This window comes from Trachemys scripta, chromosome 2 (assembly GCF_013100865.1).
Source record: "Trachemys scripta elegans isolate TJP31775 chromosome 2, CAS_Tse_1.0, whole genome shotgun sequence".
NCBI lineage: Eukaryota > Metazoa > Chordata > Testudines > Emydidae > Trachemys > Trachemys scripta.
In genome coordinates this window covers 275720880-275743102 of record NC_048299.1, presented here as the reverse complement: position 1 = coordinate 275743102, position 22223 = coordinate 275720880, and the positions used below count along the sequence as shown (strand labels likewise).

General features: G+C 42.0%; 1 protein-coding gene across 8 annotated transcripts in view; it reads left to right on the top strand.

Moving 5' to 3' along the window:
* The window catches only part of TSNARE1 (t-SNARE domain containing 1), a 609011-nt gene that overhangs the window by 387757 nt on the left and 199031 nt on the right, over positions 1 to 22223 (top strand). For 5 of the 8 annotated variants that reach the window (XM_034763708.1, XM_034763706.1, XM_034763703.1 and 2 more), the window contains one exon: positions 6413 to 6495. The exons of the other annotated variants lie outside the window; for them this stretch is intronic. In XM_034763708.1, coding sequence (XP_034619599.1) covers positions 6413 to 6495 — 83 coding nt within the window. The remainder of the gene's footprint in view (positions 1 to 6412; positions 6496 to 22223) is intronic. 8 annotated transcript variants of the gene reach the window in all.

The following is a 22223-nucleotide window of genomic DNA, read 5'->3' as shown; positions in this document are numbered from 1 at the left end:
TGCCTAAAGATGTGTCTGCTGTTCTGTATTTGATCTTCTTAATGTGACTGGGTTGTTGTAGTTGCAGCTAATGAGCCAAGTAATTTTGTACAAGAAACTAGCTGCGTGGACGTGGACGGGGGTCTCTTCTTTTTATGATTTTTTTTTTTTTTTTTGCCACCAGTAGAATTCTCTGCTGCTGTGAGCGTGAAGCCCAGTTCATCTGAAGTTGTTATCAGGAAGCTGCACTGCTGTGCTCTGAACTCCCAGAAATCCTGTGATTGAGCTGGAAGGGTCATAAATGTACAACCAGCTGAGTTGTTGGTTTATTTCTGCTGGTAGGCGTCACACTCTGTCTTATAAGGGTAGCGTGTGGGATACCATGTTATGAATAGGTTAAGTAAATCAAACCAACCATTGCAAGGGAAAGACAAATCATAAATATCATGGATTTTACTTTGGAGGCTAAATTCAGCCTTTCCAAAATAACAAGCAAACATACACACCTTTTTTTTAAATGAATCGGACACATTGTCTTGATATTTTCCTCTGACTGGGAAGAGTTGACACCTTTGGATTAGTCCACTGAGTTATAGGAGTAGATAGATTATACATTTGAGTCCCTGAGATTTTATTTTTATTTATTTTTGGCATAATTCTAGGCTTGAATGGACTTGCAAAATATTCTGAGATTGATAATGCATGTAAAATGAATTTTGCATAAATGATAAGCTATTGACACTATGGTATAATTCTACAATTTGGATAGGTGTTATGGAGGTTTAAATATTTCCAAACCACATTTTAAGGGCATCTGTCATTTACTAAGCAGTGCAAATCACTGCTTTGTCTGGGACTAAAGGTAGGTGAAGTAATGTTAATGTGAGTACACAACTTTACACCCACTTCTGCTAGTATAAACGAGGGCACAGGGTCCTTGATGAAGGCAAATCCAGCAAGCAGCAGGTTGTGGCATTTCATGGTGGTTATAATGTCTGCTCCACTTTGATCTTCAAGGAGTCAATAGAGAGATTTTTTAAAAGTGCTGGCTGGGTTCACTCATTTGGCACAACACCTTGGCAGGGGTCTTTTATGTTACCCTTTGCGGAAATCAGAGCTGCCATCTCCCATGAGAAACCCTTGGATAGGGTAGAGATGTGGATGCTGGTTGCCCTCCATTGGGGATTAATACCCCCAGGTCTTGATGGCTTAGGGAGCTACAAATTGCACCTCGTTAAGTTAACCTGATCACTTACCTTCATTGCTAAATTGGGAGAGCACATATTTTACATACTCTATAGACCTGATTTTGCAGGTTGACTTACACACGTTTAGATATGACCAAACACTGTCATTTTAAGCTTTGTTCTGGAAGAACTCCCATATCTATCAATGAGAGCTAAATCCCCAGTCTAGCACGGGGCAAAACAGGGTGTGTCCTGTGAAATGCTCTTTGAGTTAAGGATTCTCAGCACCTCACAGTCACAGACCACAAAGAATGACGCAAGACTTGATTCGTACTACGTACAAATTAGAACTGGTTGAAATTTTTCTCACTAAAGCATTTTCATCGAAAAGTGGCCTTTATTCAAAAAAAGGAACATTTTGACTTTATGTTCCGTTTTTCACAATGTCTCACACCAAATTTTTACTGACATTTTTATGAAAAATTTTTTGATAAAAATATAGGTATCATTTTGCTTAAAGAAACGTCATGAACAATGTTTTGGAAAACAGAATGGACCCATTCCAAACCCTTCAAAAAAGAAGCTATTTTAAATTTGTTTGCAAAATCCTGTTCTTCAACCAGCCCTAACACAATTACCTGCCAGTGAAACCAATTAATAATGACCACTGTGAGGACCCTGATTTTGTCCTATTATAACCGGTGACTGTTCAACACAGTGCAACAAAAAAATGAAAAAAACCCACCACCCCGAGCACTTTGACTTAGATGCCGTTAAGTATGGAATTCACTTTCACTTATGTAATTTCACACAGAAGATTTTGCTGTCTGTTAACATTGGTTGATCATAGACACCAGGTGACCTTAAGCAGAGGTGTGACAGGGTAGGGTCTTATTCTGGTCTCTTTTGAAGTTACAAATAGTTGGAGATCTTCTTCTGGTAAGCACCTCATGTGGCTTATTTTGCAGTGTTCTCCCCACCACTTTCACAGACGTATGCAGCCCACTGTTTACAGTTTCATACAGTCCTTAACTCCCTTAGCCAAGGAGGGATTACACAGAAAGGATCTTCCTCCTGGGAGATCCCGCTGGGCTGTGACTCTGAAAGCTTCTAATTAGAGTTGCAGTGGCCAGAGTGCTGGATCAGCTGTTCTTTCCCAGCTCTCTGTCACAACAGGTTATCACTGTAACAAAATAAAATGCAAATCACAATGTTTAGCACTTCAGTAATGTTGTTCTCTTCAAAAAATGTCATAATCATTGATTAATACCCCTGTGAGATGGGAAGGATTAAGGCCCATTTGCAAATCACAGCCCAAGTGACTTGGCTGAGGCCACACAATGAGTCATTGTAGCTGGGATCATCCTGTTGTATGCATGCAGGATGTCCTATTAAAATCAGTGAAGTGGTGGACAGATAATTGACTGGATGATCTTGCCCCAGTAATTCTTGGCTACCACGTTTGTGTTTTGACGCCTAGACTACATCTCTCTCACTCTCTCCCTTGTGTGTAAATCAGTGGAAATCAGTAGTTTGCACAGGACTTGTCTTCACTGCTAAAAAAAGGTGCATTTTTTACCTCAGGGTAACTAACACACATGAGCTGTCCTGAGGTAAAACCACAGAGAAGACCAGGCACTTCAGTTTTACCGCCTGGTAAATCACGTGTTTAACAGCTCTATACCTCTTCCAGGGGCTGACTTTGCGAGTTTACCTTACGGTAAAACTAAAGTGCCTGGACTTCATTATGTTTTTTTCCTTGGGATAATTCATACATGTTAGTATCCCCAAGGTAAAAAATTGCATCTTTTTTAGCAGTGAGGACAAGCCCACCACATTACCTATGTATGCCTCATTTTTCATGCAGTGCTCGCTCTGTAGGTTTTTTTTTTTTTTCTCCTGCCCCTTAGGATTGCAAGCTACTATAGCAAATGTTAATTAGGACCTTTCATCTCAAATCTTTTGTACTCGTGGCAAAGCTGGAGTTCTGGACATTAGAGGAACCTGCCAGCTGGGCAGGCAGTTTGCCCAGTTTTTTTGTTTTTCCTCTGTAACATCACACCATTACGTATGTAACATTTAGGTCATCATTCAGTAAAGATTCCTTGTACTCTGGGTGTTTGCATTGTGGAACAATTTAACATATAGTGTTTGCAAAGCATGATGCTGGTTGTTCTGAAAAAAACCTCCTGGAATCTAAAGAATTTTGTGTTGCTCTTCCATGCTCAAAAAGTTATTTCCCTAGGGAAAGGGCCTGTTAAATTGCAGCTGTTCATGAAAGAAGAGGTGTAAAGTCCTGGGATCCTAGGTAACACTAGGGAAGAAAACAACAAGCTCTTTTGCTTTGATTAGACAAATCAGATTGCTCAACTTTTTTTGAATTTCTGTATAAGGCTGTTCGCTTATCGGACAAAGACTAACTGTCCTCTTTAAATATATCTCCTATGAACTGGCAATCTTGCCTTGCTTTATGCTCCCGAAATGAGCATGTCTCCTGTTACTTGCTATGGCTTGTTTCTGATTGTCACTTGTTTCCTTATTTACCTTGTGTCATGTCCCCTCTCTCCAATCCTGGTACATGTGTCTAACTCCCAGGCAGGGCCAACTCAGGCTTTTTTGCCGCCCCAAGCGGCGAAGGAAAAAAAAAAAGCCACAATCGGCAGCATTTCGGCAGCAGCTTAATCGCGCCGCTTCATTCCTCAGCGGCAATTCGGCAGCGAGTCCTTTGCTCCGAGACGGACTGAGGGACCCGCCACCGAAAACCCAGACGTGCCGCCCCTTCCCGTTGGCCGCCCCAAGCACCTGCTTCGTTCGCTGGTGCCTGGAGCCGGCCCTGCTCCCAGGGCTTGTCTACATTGGGAGATTATACTGTACTAGAGCACGACCTTGTGGAGTTATGGTAACAGAACATTAGACAGGATCAGCTCGTGTAAACTGTTGTAGCCCCATTGACTTCCATGGAGCTGCACTTACTATACCAGCTGAAAGAAGAACAGGAGTACTTGTGGCACCTTAGAGACTACGGTGCCACACGTACTCCTGTTCTTCTTGTGGATACAGACTACCATGGCTGCTACTCTCATACCAGCTGAGAATCGCTGTAGACAAGCACGGTCCTGTTTAGCATTGTCCCAGCTGGTCATGATATTCTTAGCGTAGGCACAATGTGCCTCATGTGGCACGTGACCAGGATTCATCAACCTTAGGGCTAACCACCACTAGCTGACAAAATGTTACACCTGATATTCCCTGTCTATGCTATGTGCTAAGTCACATTTAGCATCCTGTTATCTACTTTGACTCCTCAGAGGTGTGTTTTAGCATAAAGCAATTTCCCAGTGTAGACAAGCCCATATGGACAGCCATGGAAGCTGGGCACACATGTTAATTGCTATTTACCAAGCACTGATTAAATTCCCATAGCTGTACAGACATCAAGAGAGAGACACTCCCAGCCCCATACAGCTTTCTCTGCCCTAAGGAGCATGCTCAGGCACCACCGTGCTCTTCCCACCCCAACTCTTTGGTTTCAAGTGGAAAGGACATGCTTTTTTCCATTGTCTGTATGATAATCTACTGCTAGAGACTCCTGACATACCTAGGCACTATGAGCTGACTTGACAGTGTCCAACAGAAGAGAGCTCAGAGGTAGCACTGGATGGTAGTGGTTTTGAACGTGTGTGTGAGAGTGATTTAATGCAATTATTTTCTGCTAGCACTGAAAACAAAAGGGGGAGAAAATAATCTGTCATTCCAGCAGTATACTAAAATTAACATAAGACTGGAAATGAACCCTTTGGGCTGATTGATAGATAGATAGATAGAATCATAATAGCTCTCATCTGTCCTTATAAAGGCAAATTTGATAGGCTTCTGGGTCAAATCCTGAGCTCATCATGCAGTTTTCACTCCATGCCCACTGATCATGGTCAGAAACCAGTGACTTCAGTGAATCTCTGCACAGGCTCAGGCCTCTGTTGCCGGGTCAGGTCCTTGGTTAAAAACTGTTTGAGATGCTCAGGATTTGGCCATTAAATTACGGCATCTCAATTCTTAATAGCACTGCCCACAGAGTTTCTGCACTGCTAATACAGATGCACATATTCAAGAATGAAAAGAGTAGGACTTCCCCCCCAAGTTGTGATGAATGCTTTTGAGTAGGTTTCCACACATTAAACTCATTCCATTTTCTTTAAGGTATTATAAGTGCCCAAGTGTATGAGCAGCCTTACAAAATTGTTTCATTTACAAAACAGAATAAAACAAATCTTCAGAAAAGTATCTATGAGTGCATAACAGCATCTGAAAGGTCAGCTTTTCCCACTCCACAGAAATGTCCTTTTTTAATTTTCTCTGTTTTGAAAATAAAAGAATAAATTAATTAAACCAATTTTCTGTACCGAGGATCCATTCAGTTACCATGTCACATAAAGTCTTTCCACTGATTTTATGGAGAGTTGGATCAAGCCCTGAAATCTTAGTCCCAACTTTCTGCCTATAGTACTTTCCCCCAGGTGATTTATATATACCCAGTGGTCTGATTTCTCCTCAGCAGTGCAAACATGCAACTCCCACTGAGACCAGTAGTCGCTGTGTGCGTGTCTCTGAGGGAACGATTTGGCTGTGACTGTGATGTTTCTATTTGGTACACAATCTAACTCTTAATTGCAGCTTTTGCAACATAGATGTTGGTTTCTAAACACAGGACTGGTGTCCATTTAAAACATTGCTTTCTTTGACTGGCATGTTTTTTTTCCCCCCCCCCCCCCCCCCGCCCCAAACTGGCTGCGCTCTGTAGTTATTAATCCTTCTTTTCCAAATGTTTTTTCTTCACTCAGAGGTAAAAAGTGAAGATCTTTATAGCAGGACAAATCAAGAAGCACAAACATGATATACCTCCTGTATCCCATTTTAGAATGTAACTCCCATCCAGTGAGATTACCAGTCCTATAGAAGCCCTGATCCATTGGAGCCCATGGATTCTTTCCATTGGATTAGGCTCATAACCTTTCCATTTTGTATGATATTCACCAGTTACTCTGCCTCTGGGATGAGTTAGGCTCCTTTTTGCCAAATGTTGGGTAGCCCTTATGGGCACCCCCTCGCTTTCCGAACTTGCAAACAAAAGGATGTGTGGCTCTTTCCTGTTTGTTCATGCCCCCCATTAAATTACTGCATTGTTGTTGGTGTGAATTATTCCTTTAGCTTTGTACCATGTAATTACCTTCTATTATCTTAATTTACAGACAGTATTGAAGCCAACATTGAGACTGCATCTTCTAATGTAGAATCAGCCAATGAGCAGTTGGCTAAAGCCAGTCAGCACCAAGTAAGTTGGTCTAAAAAATCCTATAGATACATTCAGTAAAATTAATTAAAATAAAACAGTTGAAAGCTGTTTTATTTCCATGAGCACATGGCACAAACTCTGCTGTGTTCTTGCACTACCTGGAAGTATAATAAAGAGTAGTCTAAGTGAAAGCTAAAGTCTTTCATATGATTAACGGACTAGTGTTGGCAACTTGGATTTGGAGTAGTCATTTAGAGATCTGCATATTAAAGAGACATTTCCCAGTAGGAAACTGAGCAATTAGCTACTGTTGTTCTTGGAAGCATCATTTAAGCATATATGTTCTTCTTACTGGAATGTTTCCCTATAATCAAGCAACTGAGTGTTGCCAGCAGACAAGATGCAGTTGGTAAATAATGGATAACGAAATGGTTTTCAGCACTTTTTAAGGCAATTTTCATTTTGTTTTCATCAGAGCAAGAGTAAATTACACTAAAAAAAGTTAGTCTTGTTTGAAAATAGCTGGACCAAAAAGAACAGCTTGACTTTTTGAGGTCAATACTTTCTAGTCATGAAGACAGGGGGAAAAAATCCCAAATCCATTAAAGCTTCATTATTACTTACATTGGATTAGAGAGACCAAAAGTTGTTAAGATAAACTTTTGTTTTTCTGAAACATAAATGGATTAAAGCCCAAAGTTAGTTGCTTGTATCCAAACTTGTAGGCATTTTTATGAAAAATTATAGCTTAGATAACATGTGAGTGAACAGAACCTTCTCTTTGCTAATTAATGTAGGGCATAATTCTGAAGATCTTACTCAGCAAAACTCATTGGGAGTTTTGCCCAAGTAGAGACTGCAGGATTCTGTTCACAGGCGATGAAATAGTATGCTTTTTAAAGTCTGCCCTGATTGTCTGATTATAGGTTCTGTAGGTGATTAAGCACGTAATAATAATGTCTGTTCAGGCAGAAGCATTTCTGTGGAACATTGGCATGACCTAAATCTATAGCGGGGGAACACTGAATATATGTTTGGGGCAGAAGCACACATTTATGCACAAATCTCTTAGTCAATAATGTATTTTAGGCAATGTTGTGGTTGGAATAAATTGGGTATGTTCATGAATTACCCCACATGCCTGGAACAACCCGAGATTACTGAACTCTGCTTAACAGAATTTCCCTGTCAACAAACTTTAGAGACGATCCATGGGATTGTACTCTGCCCTCTTTGTAGAGTCTGCATTCCAGATCCCTCCAGTTCATGGCATAATGAACAGAATATCCTGTATGGATAATACTATACCAAACTAAACCACCGTTTTACATACTTAGTATTGGATGTTTATAAATACATACTTGAGACAGACAGATGAGCCGGATGACTTTGTAGACCACTTGGCTTGAAAGGGGCTGCACTGGTTGGAATGTCACACCCTTTAAAGCCATTAGCGTTCCTTGCGCTGCTCTACTCTATCTCTCTGTGTAGCTCCCTTGCCATTGTATATTGCTATTACCCACACTCCATGGCATGTTGGGGTTCTCCTATAAATGCAGGCTGGCTTACATGCATTTGTTACGTATCTCTTCTTTATGAATGTGTTGAAATATTTGAGTTTGAGACCGACTGTAGTCCTTAATAAAGAGATTTCTGTTGAGAATAAAGTTAAAGTGATGGGTTACTTAGCATAGTGTTCAAACAGAGCATAGAACAGTAGCTTCAGCAATGCAACATGGACCACTGGCCGCAACCCAGACATGACCATAACAAAGCATAAGCAAATAGCTTTTCTTTAACTCTTACAAAATAGTTTTCAGCCAGCGATAAAAATATTTAAACCAATACAAGTATGCTCCGGCTAAGCAACTTTGCCTGGTACTTTACTTTTGCAACTGTCTTCCCCTCAGCCCAAGATATCTGTGCTGACAGCAGCATTTTGCTTCTCTGCTGTGACTCCCCCCATCCTCCCTCCCATCTGTCTATCTATCTATATGGAGGAAACTAGAAATTTCTCATTATATAAAACCCATGCGAGAAACACACTGTAGCTTATCTTCAATGGCTTTGCGGCCTCCCCTGTTTGCGTTTGTGCTTGGAGACTTGTTCAATTTGCCACAGATGTACTTGCGGAAGAGGGGCATCTGCTTCATAATATGTGTGTGTATGTATGAACACAGCCCTGTGTACGTAAGTGTACTTGAATAATAATGTATCTCTTTAGTAGCAGGAAAGATTAGCTGGTCTAGTGGTTAGGGCATTATCTTAAGACTTGGGTTCCAGGTGTGGGTTCAAATCCCAGCTCCCCAACAGATTTTCTGAGAGACCTTGGACAAGTCATTTAGGCCCAGATTTTTAAAGTCTTTAGGCATTGCCTAAATCCTTTTAGAAAACTGGAATTATACTCCTAAATCAGCTAAGTGTTGTAATGCTGAGTGCAGCAACACCTAAATACTTTTACAAATCTGGGCCTTAGACTCTCTATTTCTCAGTTCCTCAGCTGTAAAGCAGGGAAAATAGCACTTTCCCACCTCATATTGTGAAGATAAATATTTTAAAATTTTGAAGTGGTCAGATATTATGGTGACAGGGGCCCATATGTCTACCGTAGACAGAGGTTAAAACGCATACTCTCTGTATCTATCCAGGAGTTAAATGAAGAGAAATAATATCTTAATAGTGTGTCTTGAATCCTTGCCAGCTGCTGTAAATCTCTATAGCTCCATTGACTTTTGATTTACACCAGTTGAGATCTGGCCTGCTGTATCTGAACTACAAGCAGGGGAAGTGGTGGGTGAATTTCTACTGACCATGATATTATGAGTGAAAGAGGTGCTACGTTAGCCCAGAGGCATAACCAAGTTAATTATTTTAGTGAGGATGTTCAGTGCCCTGGTATAAATGTTTGTTCAGCTTTGGACAAGCTTAACCTTCATAGTGGACCACAAACTGAATATAAGTTGTCAATATGATGTAGCTGCAAAAAATGCTAATATGATTCTGGGATGTATTAACAAGCGTGCTGTTTGTAAGACACAGGAGGTAATTATCCCGCACTACTCGGTACCAGTGAGGCCCCAGCTGGAGTACTGTGTCCAATTCTAGGTACCACACTTTAGGAAAGATGTGGACAAATTGGAAAGAGTCCAGAGGAAAGTAACAAAAATGATCAAAGGTTTAGAAAACCTGTGAGGAAGGTTAAAAAAACTGGGCATGTTTAGCCTTGAGAAAAGAAGACTAAGAGGGAACCTGATAACAGTCTTCCAATATGTTAAGGGTTGTTATAAAAAGGACAATGATCAAATGTTCTCCATGTCCACTGAAGGTAGGACAAAAAGTAAAGGGCTTAATCTGCAGCAAGGAAGATTTAGGTTAAATATTAGGAAAAACTTTCTAACTCTAAGGGTAGTTAAGCTCTGGAATGGGCTTTCAAGGGAAGTCATAGAGTCCCCATCCCTGGAAGCATTTAAAAACAAATTGAACAAACACCTTTCAGGAATGTTCTAAGTTTACTTGGTCCTTCTATAGCACAAGTTGCTGGACTTGATGACTTCATGAGGTCTCTTCCAGACCAATGTTGCTATGAAGCTATAATTCTAGAGACCCAAAGCATAACAAGAAAACATTCTACAAATACATTAGAAACAGGGGGAAGACCAAGGACAGGATAGATCTATTACTCAATGAGGGGAGTGGGGGAACAATAAAAGAAAATGTAGAAATGGCAGAAGTGCTAAATTACTTTTTTGTTTCAGTTTTCACCAAAAAGGTTAGTAGCAATTGGATGTCTAACATAGTGAATGCCAGTGAAAATGTGGTAGGATCAGAGGCCAAAATAGGGAAAGTACAAGTTAAAAATGACTAAGACAAGTTAGATGTCTTCGAGTCACCAGGGCCTAATGAAATACATCCTAGAATACTCACGGAGCTGACTGAAGAGATAGCTGAACCATTAGCGATTAATCATGGAAGACGGGAGATTCCAGAGGACTGGAACAGGGGAAATATAGTGCCAATCTCTAAAAAGTGAAATTACAGACCAATCAGCTTAACTTCAGTACCTGGAAAGATAATGGAGCAATAATTAAGCAATCAGTTTGCAAACACCTAGAAGATAATACAGTGATAAGTAACAGCACAGATTTGTCAAGAACAAATTATGTCAAACCAACCTTCTAGCATTCTTTGACAGGGTAACAAGCCTAGTGGGTAATGGGGAAGTGGCAGATGTGGTATAACTTGAATTTAGTAAGGCTTTCGATACTGTCTTGCATGACCTTCTCGTAAACAAACTAGAGAAATACAACCTAGATGGAGCTACTACTATAAGGTGGGTGCACAACTGCTTGGAAAACCATTTCCAGAGTTATCAGTTGTTCACAGTCAAACTGGAAGGTCATAGGGATCAGTTCTGGGTCTGGTTCTGTTCAATATCTTCATCAATGATTTAGATAATAAGCTTATAAAGTTTGCAAACAATACCAAGCTGGGATTGGTTGCAGGTGCTTTGGAGATAGGATTAAAAGTCAAAATGATCTAGACAAACTGGAGAAATGCTCTGAAGTAACTCCACTTAGGAAGGAACAGTCAGTTGCACACATACAAAATGTGAAATGACTGCCTAGGAAGGAGTACTGCGGAAAGGGATCTGCGGGTCTTAGTGGATCAGAAGCTAAATAGGAGTCAACAGTGTAACACTTGCAAAAAAAGCAAACATCATTCTGGGATGTATTAGCAGGAGTGTTGTAAGCAAGGGCAGGTCTACATTAACCCCCCAATTCGAACTAAGGTACTCAACTTCAGCTACGTGAATAACGTAGCTGAAGTTCGAAGTACCTTAGTTCGAACTTACCTCGGTCCAGACGCGGCAGGCAGGCTCCCCCGTCGACTTCGCGGTACTCCTCTCGCCGAGCTGGAGTACCGCAGTCGACGGCGAGCACTTCCGGGTTCGACTTATCTCGTCCAGACAAGACTCGATAAGTCAAACCCAGAAGTTCAATTTGCTTGCCGCCGAACTACCGGGTAGTGTAGACCCACCCTAAGACACAAGAAGTAATTCTTCTGCTCTACTCCGCGCTGATTAGGCCTCAGCTGGAGTATTGTGTCCAGTTTTGGGAGCCACATTTCAGAAAAGACATTGACAAATTGGAGAAAGTCCAGAGAAGAGCAACAAAATTGATTAAAGGTCTAGAAAATATGACTTAGAGGGAAGATTGAAAAAATTTGATTTGTTTGGTCTGGAGAAGAGAAGACTGAGGGGGGGACATGATAACAGTTTTCAGGGACATAAAAAGTTGTTACAAGGAGGAGGGAGAAAAATTGTTCTCTTTAACCTCTGTGGATAGGACAAGAAGCAATGGGCTTAAATTGCAGCAAGGAAGGTTTAAGTTTAGGAAAAACTTCCTAACTATCAGAGTGGTTAAGGACTGGAATAAATTGCCTGGGGAGGTTGTAGAATCTCCATCATTGAAGATCTTTAAGAACAGGTTATACAAACACCTGTCAGGGATGGTCTATATCCAGAGTTTTTCAAACCTTGGGTCATGACCCACTAGTGGGTCACGGCATGTAAGGAGCAGGTTGCCTTGATCTGGTCAGCACCGCCAGAAAGTCCCGTTGGCAGTGCTGCCCAGCTAAGGCAGGATAGTGCCTACCTTTTCTGACACCAGAAGTGGCCAGCAGCAGGTCTGGCTTCTAGGCAGGGGGGCCACAGGGCTCTGCGCGCTGCCCCCGCCCCGAGCAACCGGCCAATGGGATTTGGGGGAGCGGTGCCTGCGGGCGAGAATCACATGGAGTTGCTTGTGCGCCTCCGCCTAGGAGCCAGACCTGCTCCTGGCTACTTCCAGGGTGCAGCGTGGTTCATGGTGCACCCCGGCTGCGCTGCTGACCAGGAGCCACCGGAGGTAAGTCCGCGCCCCAATCCCTGCCCCAGCCCTGAGCCCTTCCAAACCTGGAACCCCTTCCTGCACCCCAAACTCCTCATCCCCGACCCCATCCCAGAGCCTGCACCCCCAGCCCAGAGCCCTGACCCCCTCCCGCACCCCAACCCCCTGTCCCAGCCCTGAGCCCCCCCAACCCAGAACCCCTACTGTACCCCAAACACTTCAGTCCCAGCACAGAGTCCTGATCCCCTCCAACACCCCAACCTCCTGCCCTCCCACACCCTGAACCCCTCATTCCCAGCCCTACCCCGCAGCCTTCACCCTGTGCCCCTGCCCTGAGCTCCTCCCACACCCCAAACCCCTCATCCCTGGCTCCAGGGGGTCACAGGCATCAACAATTTTCTTCAACTGGGTCCCCAGAAAAAAAGTTTGAAAATCACTGGTCTAGATAATACATAGTCCTGCCTTGAGTGCAGGAGACTGGACTAGAAGACTCTCAAGGTCCCTTCCGGTCCTACGATTCTATGATTGATTCCATTTCTTTTTATTATGTGCTAATTATTAGTTGCCTTAAATTTATTTTTCTGACAGATGACTAGAGCACAATCTAAGTCATTTAATCCTGTCATTCTCTGAAGAAAAATGAAGGAGATAAAATGCTGAGGGTGTCATAAGTGTTAGTCATTATGATCAATGCAACATAGGGTCACATTTCCACATGAGGTCCTCTGATTTCACTGCTGATCACCAGAGGCTGGCTTTTCTCATCTTCACTGGTATTAGGAAACTGAGGTTGGTGTGGGCCTGAAATGATATTCCAATGCACTGGACTACCACGCCATGCTTTTCACTTACAGGAATGCTCTGTATCTTTTTGGGTTATTTGATAGAGACACATCTATCAGTGGATCTGGAGGCTACCAATGAAGGGCTGGATTCAGCATGTGCAAAAATAGCTACTTTGGATTTTTGTATGTTCTCTTTTTTGTCAAACAGAGGTACAGCAGGGTAAATAAAAAAGTTCCACTAGTTTGTTCTGAGCTCCAGTTTTACCTTCTCAGATTCTTGAAGTCCCTTGGCATTTTGAACCTCACAATGCAATTCATGGTTACTAATCATAGAATATCAGGGTTGGAAGGGACCTCAGGAGATCATCTAGTCCAACCCCCTGCTCGAAGCAGGACCAACACCAACTAAATCATTTGTTCTGATAAAGGAGTGCTACTGTTCTGAAATTTGTAGGGCAGTCTTGATTTCTATAGATTTGTCCTTGGAACCTTATTTACCAAGCACATAATTCGTCCCAAATTTATTTTGTGCATACTATGATGATGTAGTGCCATGCTGCAATGAGATTGCATCTTAATCCATAAGACTGCATTATGATATGCTGGGAAGTCACTGCAAATTGATGCCACATCATTGTTCAATGCAATGTGAATGTAACACACTAACACAACACAATTACCTTGTCTCATGGGAATACAAGAGTAGAAGTGCTTGCAGGTCAGAATCCTAACTGATGAGTAATGGCAGAGAAGTGGTAACTAATTTCTTGTGGGTTATTGCTTAGACATGTGTGTCTGGAGAATGAATATGGCTGAACATGGTTCTCGTTTTAGTAATTAGCACTGATTGAAAGTTTTATTTGGGGGATTTTAAAGCTGTTCTGTAGCGATTCCGTCTATGAATGTAATGGGAGCTAAATAAAAAGTTGTAACGGGGACTAAAAGCATTGCAAAGGTTCTAAGCAAACTACATTAAAACAGTGATTTTTTTTAAAATTTTACAGATAAGCCTTTGTTTGAACCCCTTCCCCAGAAGTAGAAACAAAACTTTCCTACCAGCCAAAATTCCCATGGTCCCAAGTCATGACAGTCCCTTCACAAATAAATAAACCTCCCAAAATGTACTGAATTGCTCATTCATGGATTTGTTCCTCCATGTCTTGCTTATTCTAACTGCATCCTTTGTGTTCTCCCAGCAGCACTCCCATCATAACTACTTTCTGTTCTCCAAACTGAAGCATTACTTCTCTGTACCACGCTAACACTAACCAGCCCCTTTCAAAAACCTCCACCCCGCACCCTCCCATCCACTTCCATAAGCATATATAACTGATCTCCTCACCTTCCAGCTCTTCATTCCTCTTACATCTCATTCTCTTGATCTCCTCTCCTACCATCTTATCTTGCTCCCAATATCCCTACATCTTCCTTCTCCTCTACCAATTCTGGACTTTTCTCAATCCCCCATCCCCTTTTTTTCATTTTCAGGGTTGACCCTTTGCTGCCATCATCACAGCTACCTTGAACAGTCTGTTCACTTGCATTGATCCTACTAATTTGTTTGTCCCATGCAGGTCAAAATCCACCTTGTCAGGATGCCTATAGTCATGCTCTATGGTCTACTTCCCCACTTACTCACAGGAGTCCTTTCTAACCTTTTATTTTATTTAAAGTGAACTTAGTAATGTTGTATTGCACCACTGTGGGTTCAGCTTTGGTGGCAACAGTCTCCAGCTTAGCAGAGTGAAAGTCACCTCTGCTACTTGCTTCAGATTTAGGGTCTCTAGGAACACATAAAGACATACACATCCATTGGCAAGTACAAGGTCTAGTTTGTTTTGTCAAGTTTATTAAAGTTACAGTTCAGGTTATGAGTACCCAAGCATATAGAAATCCTATAAAGACCTATGCACAAGTTAGAAATATAGTCATACTCACATCCTTAATGATATTGTTAAGGTTTGATGGCTGCCTTGCCAATTGATCATCAGTAGAGGGATGGTTCTTGCTGGAGTTTTCCCATAGGGAACTCATTTTACCCAATCTGGGAGACCTCTTTTCTCTTGTGATTCTGACTACACCTAACACGCTGTGCATGTGACTTGTACTCAAAATTACTCTTACAGTTAATTTTTCGCAATACCACTCATTGGTACATCTCTTCCCATAAACTTGTGTCATAGGGTCATTCTTTGGTCACTTACTTGTATCAGCATTTCTTAAACCTATTGCCTAGTATGCTAAGCTAAAACGTACAGACCCGAGCCTGTAGGCCTTGTGTTTCTGCCCTACTTACCTAGATACCTAATGCATACTTATCCCTTCTGACTACTGATCAATCTATTATTCTATAGTCCTACAACTTAAATCTATTTAGTATACAAGTATTATATATGACATAGCATGTTAATTAATCATAACATCATACAACACACAGTAAATGAATGATAAAATGAAGTAATGGGCTACACCTTCATGCCACTCCTTTTCCACTGTTCCTGCCTACTCTCATCCTTCTTTATTGTAGCAATATCCTGTGAACTTGCAAGGGATTGTGGTATGAACAATGCCTTTTACAATTAAACTGTATTGTGCTTTAACTTCCAATGACAAATAGGCTGCTGCAGGTGGTTCTGATAAAAAGTGTACTTTCTTTTCTGCGCTCCAGTGGCTGCATATGAAAGGCAGGCTGAGATTACAGATTGGAGAGTGTTTTATTCTGAAGCAGCTTCTGTCTGTATGTGTGTTTTATTTTATTGTAAATGCGGCCCATTACAAAACAGCTGCTTACCATAGGAAATGGTATTCGAGTCAGCTGCAGTCCAAGTGATAAATGAGATGAGTGAATGCAGGAATTTAACCTCAGCAAGGTCTGAGCCATAACATTTATTTAAACCCATCTTTTCCTCTAAACAATGGATCTGTGGGATCAAATATTTATTGGGATAAGGTTTGTTTAGGGCGTTCAGATGGATGCTTGTGAGTGGTAAGGGGCAGTTTTGCAAAAGAATTCTGTTAACATCTAAGCATCTCTTCATTCGGATTATCAGGGGAGATGATTTGTGTAGCGCGGTGTTAGTTTAATCATTTTAATTTTTGAATCCTGGCCAGTGGTTTGTTTACAAGAAACAAAATTTGTCCATGTTTTGGCCCAAATGATTCTATGTTTTCATGAGAGAAATGTACTATATAGATCAGGGGTAGGCAACCTATGGCACATGTGTCAAAGGCGGCACTCAAGCTGATTTTCAGAGGCACTCAATGGTCCTGGCCACCAGTCCAGGGGCCTCTGCATTTTAATTTAATTTTAAATGAAGCTTCTTAAACATTTTAAAAACCTTATTTACTTTGCATACAGCAATAGTTTCGTTCTATATTATAGACTTATAGAAAGAGACCTTCTAAAAACGTTAAAATGTATTACTGGCACACGAAACCTTAAATCAGAGTGAATAAATGAAGACTCAGCACACCACTTCTGAAAGGTTGCTGACCCCTGATATAGATTGTGTGGCAGGACATGTCAATGAGGCAGAGTCTGTTACATAAGGCCAAGAGTGAATTCCGCCTGATGCATACTGGGCATAACAACATCAGGATGCAATAACTTTACATAAACTAAATTTATCATGGTTGCATATTTAGGAACATAACTTTTTGTAAGGAATAGTAGAGCTAGCAAGCCAACCAGACAGCTGCAGGAAACAGGTGGCTTAGTAACATTAGGTGTGTTGACAAGGCCATAGTGAAGTCATGATCTCCTCAGTAAGGGGGGATTCTTTGTTTAAAATATCAGACCAGACATTCTTCATTATATTTAGACTGAACCATTTGACTTGAAGGGAATTATAGACAATATTGTCAAGCTGACTCAGAACTAGAGCATTTGTGGAGTTCATGTGAGTATCCCGGCTGCTGATAGGAGTTCAGAGTTTATGCAGTATGATGTCTTACACATCTGTGAATGGGTGTGTGGTACATGTCCACATGTGTAGGTGAACGTTTTTCCACCTGGATATTTATGTTCAATATACTGACTAAGCCCCTGACCCTACTTTGCTTGTCTGATGTGCCCCGGTGGTATGGATAGAGTACTCCTTAGCTGAGGTTACGCTGCCAACTCATCTTTCCTGGCAACAAACTCTGGCCTGTTGAAGTGCTTTCCTAAGCAGCTGAAAGTTTCTTTTTTTGTTATTGGGCCAACTACAGGATATAATTTGGAGAGCCCAGTTCTTAAAATCATCTCAAACATTCATGGAAGTGCTTTATTTTAAAAATAAACCCATGAACTGTATATCATTACAAATAAATAGTGCTAACTCTTTAAAAATGTCCAATATATGTATGTGTTAGCAACATGGCCATGCAATCGTACCTCCTAGTTTGTCATCTTCTCATATCTTGTAAACTCAGTGGGATTGAGATTCACTACGGTTTGGATGGGGGAGCTTCAAGAAGCCCAGAGCATATTGCAATGAGTCATTTTAGGATGCAGTCCTTTCTCTCTGACACATTGCCGAACCAGTGTCCCAGCATTGAATTAGGGGCTCTGCTTCTGGAGAATGGGGCCTTTCAGATGAGATGGAAAACAAAGGCCTTGATCACTTATGGTGCTTAAAGAGCCTGTGGCAAATTATGCAACCATTGGGGTACTAATTACCTAAGAGAGAGTATTAACTTAACAATCTGAGTCCGCAAGCGTAACTCTGGACTAGCTCCATTGAAATCCATGGAGTTACACCAAGGTGGAAAAGAGAGAGGAATCAGGCCTTAGAAATCTAACCATTTCCTGCACTGTGGGAAGTCCTTGTGTCTGATTTTCATTTACCTCAAGATCCCCTTTCTCTGAGTGTTGTGAGTGTAACTGAGAATCAGGCCCATTGAGTGCAACAGCAGCAGCTTGCAGTATAATCTATCACTACTAATATTTGGTATATTCCTTTTGGTAATACACCTCTACCCCAATATAACACGACCCGATATAATACGAATTCGGATATAACACGGTAAAGCAGCGCTCCGGAGGGGCGGGGCTGTGCACTCCGGAGGATCAAAGCAAATTCAATATAACGCGGTTTCACCTATAACACGGTAAGATCTTTTGGCTCCCGAGGGCCGCGTTATATCGGGGTAGAGGTGTACTTTTATACGTTGCAAGCCAATAAGGCCATTGGACCTGATTTTCAGATACACTAAGGCCCCTTTACATCACACTGTCAGTGTAAAGGCGCCTTAAGGCTTGTCTACGGGAACATTTAGTTTGTGGCAAGCTGGAGTATGAGTCTTACCCAGCACTATCCTGCTGCACACTAATGGTCCATGTGGACTTTGCTGATGCACACTAACAGTTCCCTGGTGTGCTTTGATCTATTCCCATTTCAAAGCAGGGTCGATTGAAGCACACTGAGGAACTGATAGTGCGCTTCAGCAGGGCCAGGTGGACACTTAATGCAACACCCCAGCTTGCTGCGAACTAAATGTTGATGTAAATACACGCTGAATCTAAATGGGAGTCAGGCCCATGGACATTGAAATCCATTGTGATTTTTAAGCTCTTGTTCTCCTGCATGCTATTTGATATGCAAACCAGATACTTGGTGCTAAAACCTTACTAAAATCCTGATCCTGAAGCACTAAAATCAGAGGACAGTTTTGCAATGACTTCATTGATGTAGGATTTTGTCCTAAGTTAGGTAGGTGCCTCTTTGCGATTATTTGCATCCTAAATGAGCAACATATTGAGGAACTGAAGCTGTCTGATAAATATTCAAAACCAAACCCCTGCTCTAATCATATCAGAATATCAATCCATCTGCCGACCTCTGGTATCTTGTCTCTTTCATTGTTTGACACCTAGTGCTGACACCTAGTGCTTCAGCAGAAGGTAAAATCTCCCAATAATGCATTTAGGGCCTGATGGCAAAAGAAAGAGTCCGACTGAATTCAATGGGATTGGATCAGTTCCTTAGCCTGCTTGGTCCCACCTCCCGAATCATAAGATTTGATTGTCCGTCCCCTAGCTTGCATAACTACAGACAGTGATATTGCTGGCCATACTATTATACAGATCTTTTTAAAACCAACCCTAATAATTTACCAATATCAGGGAACTCCACAAGATGACTTTACAGCATAAAGAAATATTTGTCTTTATTTGTATGAAACATACTTGTGTATCTAATAAGGCTATTGTAAGGGTAAGTTCATATTTGTGCTGCTCTTTCATAAATGTGACATACTATGTTAGTGCTAAGTATTCTTCATTAAACCAGTTTTGCTATTACACCTCTACCCCGATATAACGCTGTCCTCGGGAGCCAAAAAATCTTACTTCATTATAGGTGAAACTGTGTTATATCGAACTTGCTTTGATCCGCCGGAGTGCACAGCCCCCCCCGGAGCACTGCTATACCGCGTTATATCTGAATTCATGTTATATCAGGTCGCGTTATATTGGGGTAGAGGTGTACTACCATTTAATTCCAGCATCCTTCTGTTTTTCATATTATGTGATAGTTAAAAAAGAGGGAAACTGATATTCTCCCCCCCACACACACCCGATTGTTGTTCAGAATCTGACAAATGTAATTTACTATAGGGATAAATTTAAAATGAAAACCTGATATTTTCCCCTCTTTTTAAGCAGAGGTTGAAACGTGTTTGTTAAATTAAAATCAGTGACTGTTTAGGTGTATTTGTAACACTCTTAAAATAAAACAGAGCCATTTAAATACTACTAATTTGGGTTACTTAGTTGTTGTTTTTTTTCTTTTTTGAATGTTGTGTTCTATAAATTTTTCACAGATCCAGAGACAGTTTGGGTCAATTAAACCAGTGTAAATCAACAGTGATTCATTTGGTCCCTATTCTCCTGGCATTTGCACATGTTTCACACAAGTGTGAATTTAATTGACTTCAGTACACAATGATTTGCTCTTATTTACACAATGTGTAAGTTGGAGAAGCATGCCCTCCATCCCAGAATTTACTCTGTGTAACCTACGAAGCACCAGAAATGTATGTGGCCGGACACCAAACTCCTAGAGGGAAATGTGTCACCCTGTAGACCAGAATCAACAGTGATAAAAAGATGATGCAAGTTACCTGTAATTAGATCAGAAAAGAGGTATAATTTGTCAAGTTTTAAGAACGAGTTCCTCACATACAGAGAGGCCCAAAGAGAACGCTGTGATAAGAAAAGCGGCCAACAAGGAGGTTGTAGATAAGTGATCTCATTCCCTCTACCGATCCTACACCCACTTTATCTTGAACCCTTCTATTGCTTTTCTTGCTACGTCCCCTCTCCTCTCTTGTAGAATCATAGAATCATAGAATATCAGAGTTGGAAGGGACCTCAAGAGGTCATCTAGTCCAACCCCCTGCTCAAAGCAGGACCAATTCCCAGCTAAATCATCCCAGCCAGGGCTTTGTCAAGCCGGGCCTTAAAAACCTCCAAGGAAGGAGACTCCACCACCTCCCTAGGTAACGCATTCCAGTGTTTCACCACCCTCCTAGTGAAATAGTTTTTCCTGATATCCAACCTGGACCTCCCCCACAGCAACTTGAGACCATTGCTCCTTGTTCTGTCATCTGCCACCACTGAGAACAGCCGAGCTCCATCCTCTTTGGAACCCCCCTTCAGGTAGTTGAAGGCTGCTATCAAATCCCCCCTCATTCTTCTCTTCTGGAGACTAAACAATCCCAGTTCTCTCAGCCTCTCCTCATAAGTCATGTGCTCCAGACCCCTAATCATTTTTGTTGCCCTCCGCTGGACTCTTTCCAATTTTTCCACATCCTTCTTGTAGTGTGGGGCGCAAAACTGGACACAGTATTCCAGATGAGGCCTCACCAATGTCGAATAAAGGGGAACGATCACGTTCCTCGATCTGCTGGCAATGCCCCTACTTATACAGCCCAAAATGCCGTTAGCCTTCTTGGCAACAAGAGCACACTGTTGACTCATATCCAGCTTCTCGTCCACTGTGACCCCTAGGTCCTTTTCAGCAGAACTGCTACCTAGCCATTCGGTCCCTAGTCTGTAGCAGTGCATGGGATTCTTCCGTCCTAAGTGCAGGACTCTGCACTTGTCCTTGTTGAACCTCATCAGGTTTTTTTCTGCCCAATCCTCTAATTTGTCTAGGTCCCTCTGTATCCGATCCCTACCCTCTAGTGTATCTACCACGCCTCCTAGTTTAGTGTCATCTGCAAACTTGCTGAGAGTGCAGTCCACACCATCCTCCAGATCATTAATAAAGATATTAAACAAAACCGGCCCCAGGACCGACCCTTGGGGCACTCCACTTGAAACCGGCTGCCAACTAGACATGGAGCCATTGATCACTACCCGTTGAGCCCGACGATCTAGCCAGCTTTCTATCCACCTTACAGTCCATTCATCCAGCCCATACTTCTTTAACTTGGTGGCAAGAATACTGTGGGAGACCGTATCAAAAGCTTTGCTAAAGTCAAGAAATAACACATCCACTGCTTTCCCCTCATCCACAGAGCCAGTTATCTCATCATAGAAGGCAATTAGGTTAGTCAGGCATGACTTCCCCTTCGTGAATCCATGCTGACTGTTCCTGATCACTTTCCTCTCCTCTAAATGTTTCATAATTGATTCCTTGAGGACCTGCTCCATGATTTTTCCAGGGACTGAGGTGAGGCTGACTGGCCTGTAGTTCCCCGGATCCTCCTTCTTCCCTTTTTTAAAGATGGGCACTACATTAGCCTTTTTCCAGTCATCTGGGACCTCCCCCGATCGCCATGAGTTTTCAAAAATAATGGCTAATGGCTCTGCAATCTCACCCGCCAACTCTTTTAGCACCCTCGGATGCAGCGCATCCGGCCCCATGGACTTGTGCACGTCCAGTTTTTCTAAATAGTCCCGAACCACTTCTTTCTCCACAGAGGGTTGGTCACCTTCTCCCCATGCTGTACTGCCCAGTGCAGCAATCTGGGAGCTGACCTTGTGCGTGAAGACAGAGGCAAAAAAATCATTGAGTACATTAGCTTTTTCCACATCCTCTGTCACTAGGTTGCCTCCCTCATTCAGTAAGGGGCCCACACTTTCCTTGATTTTCTTCTTGTTGCTAAC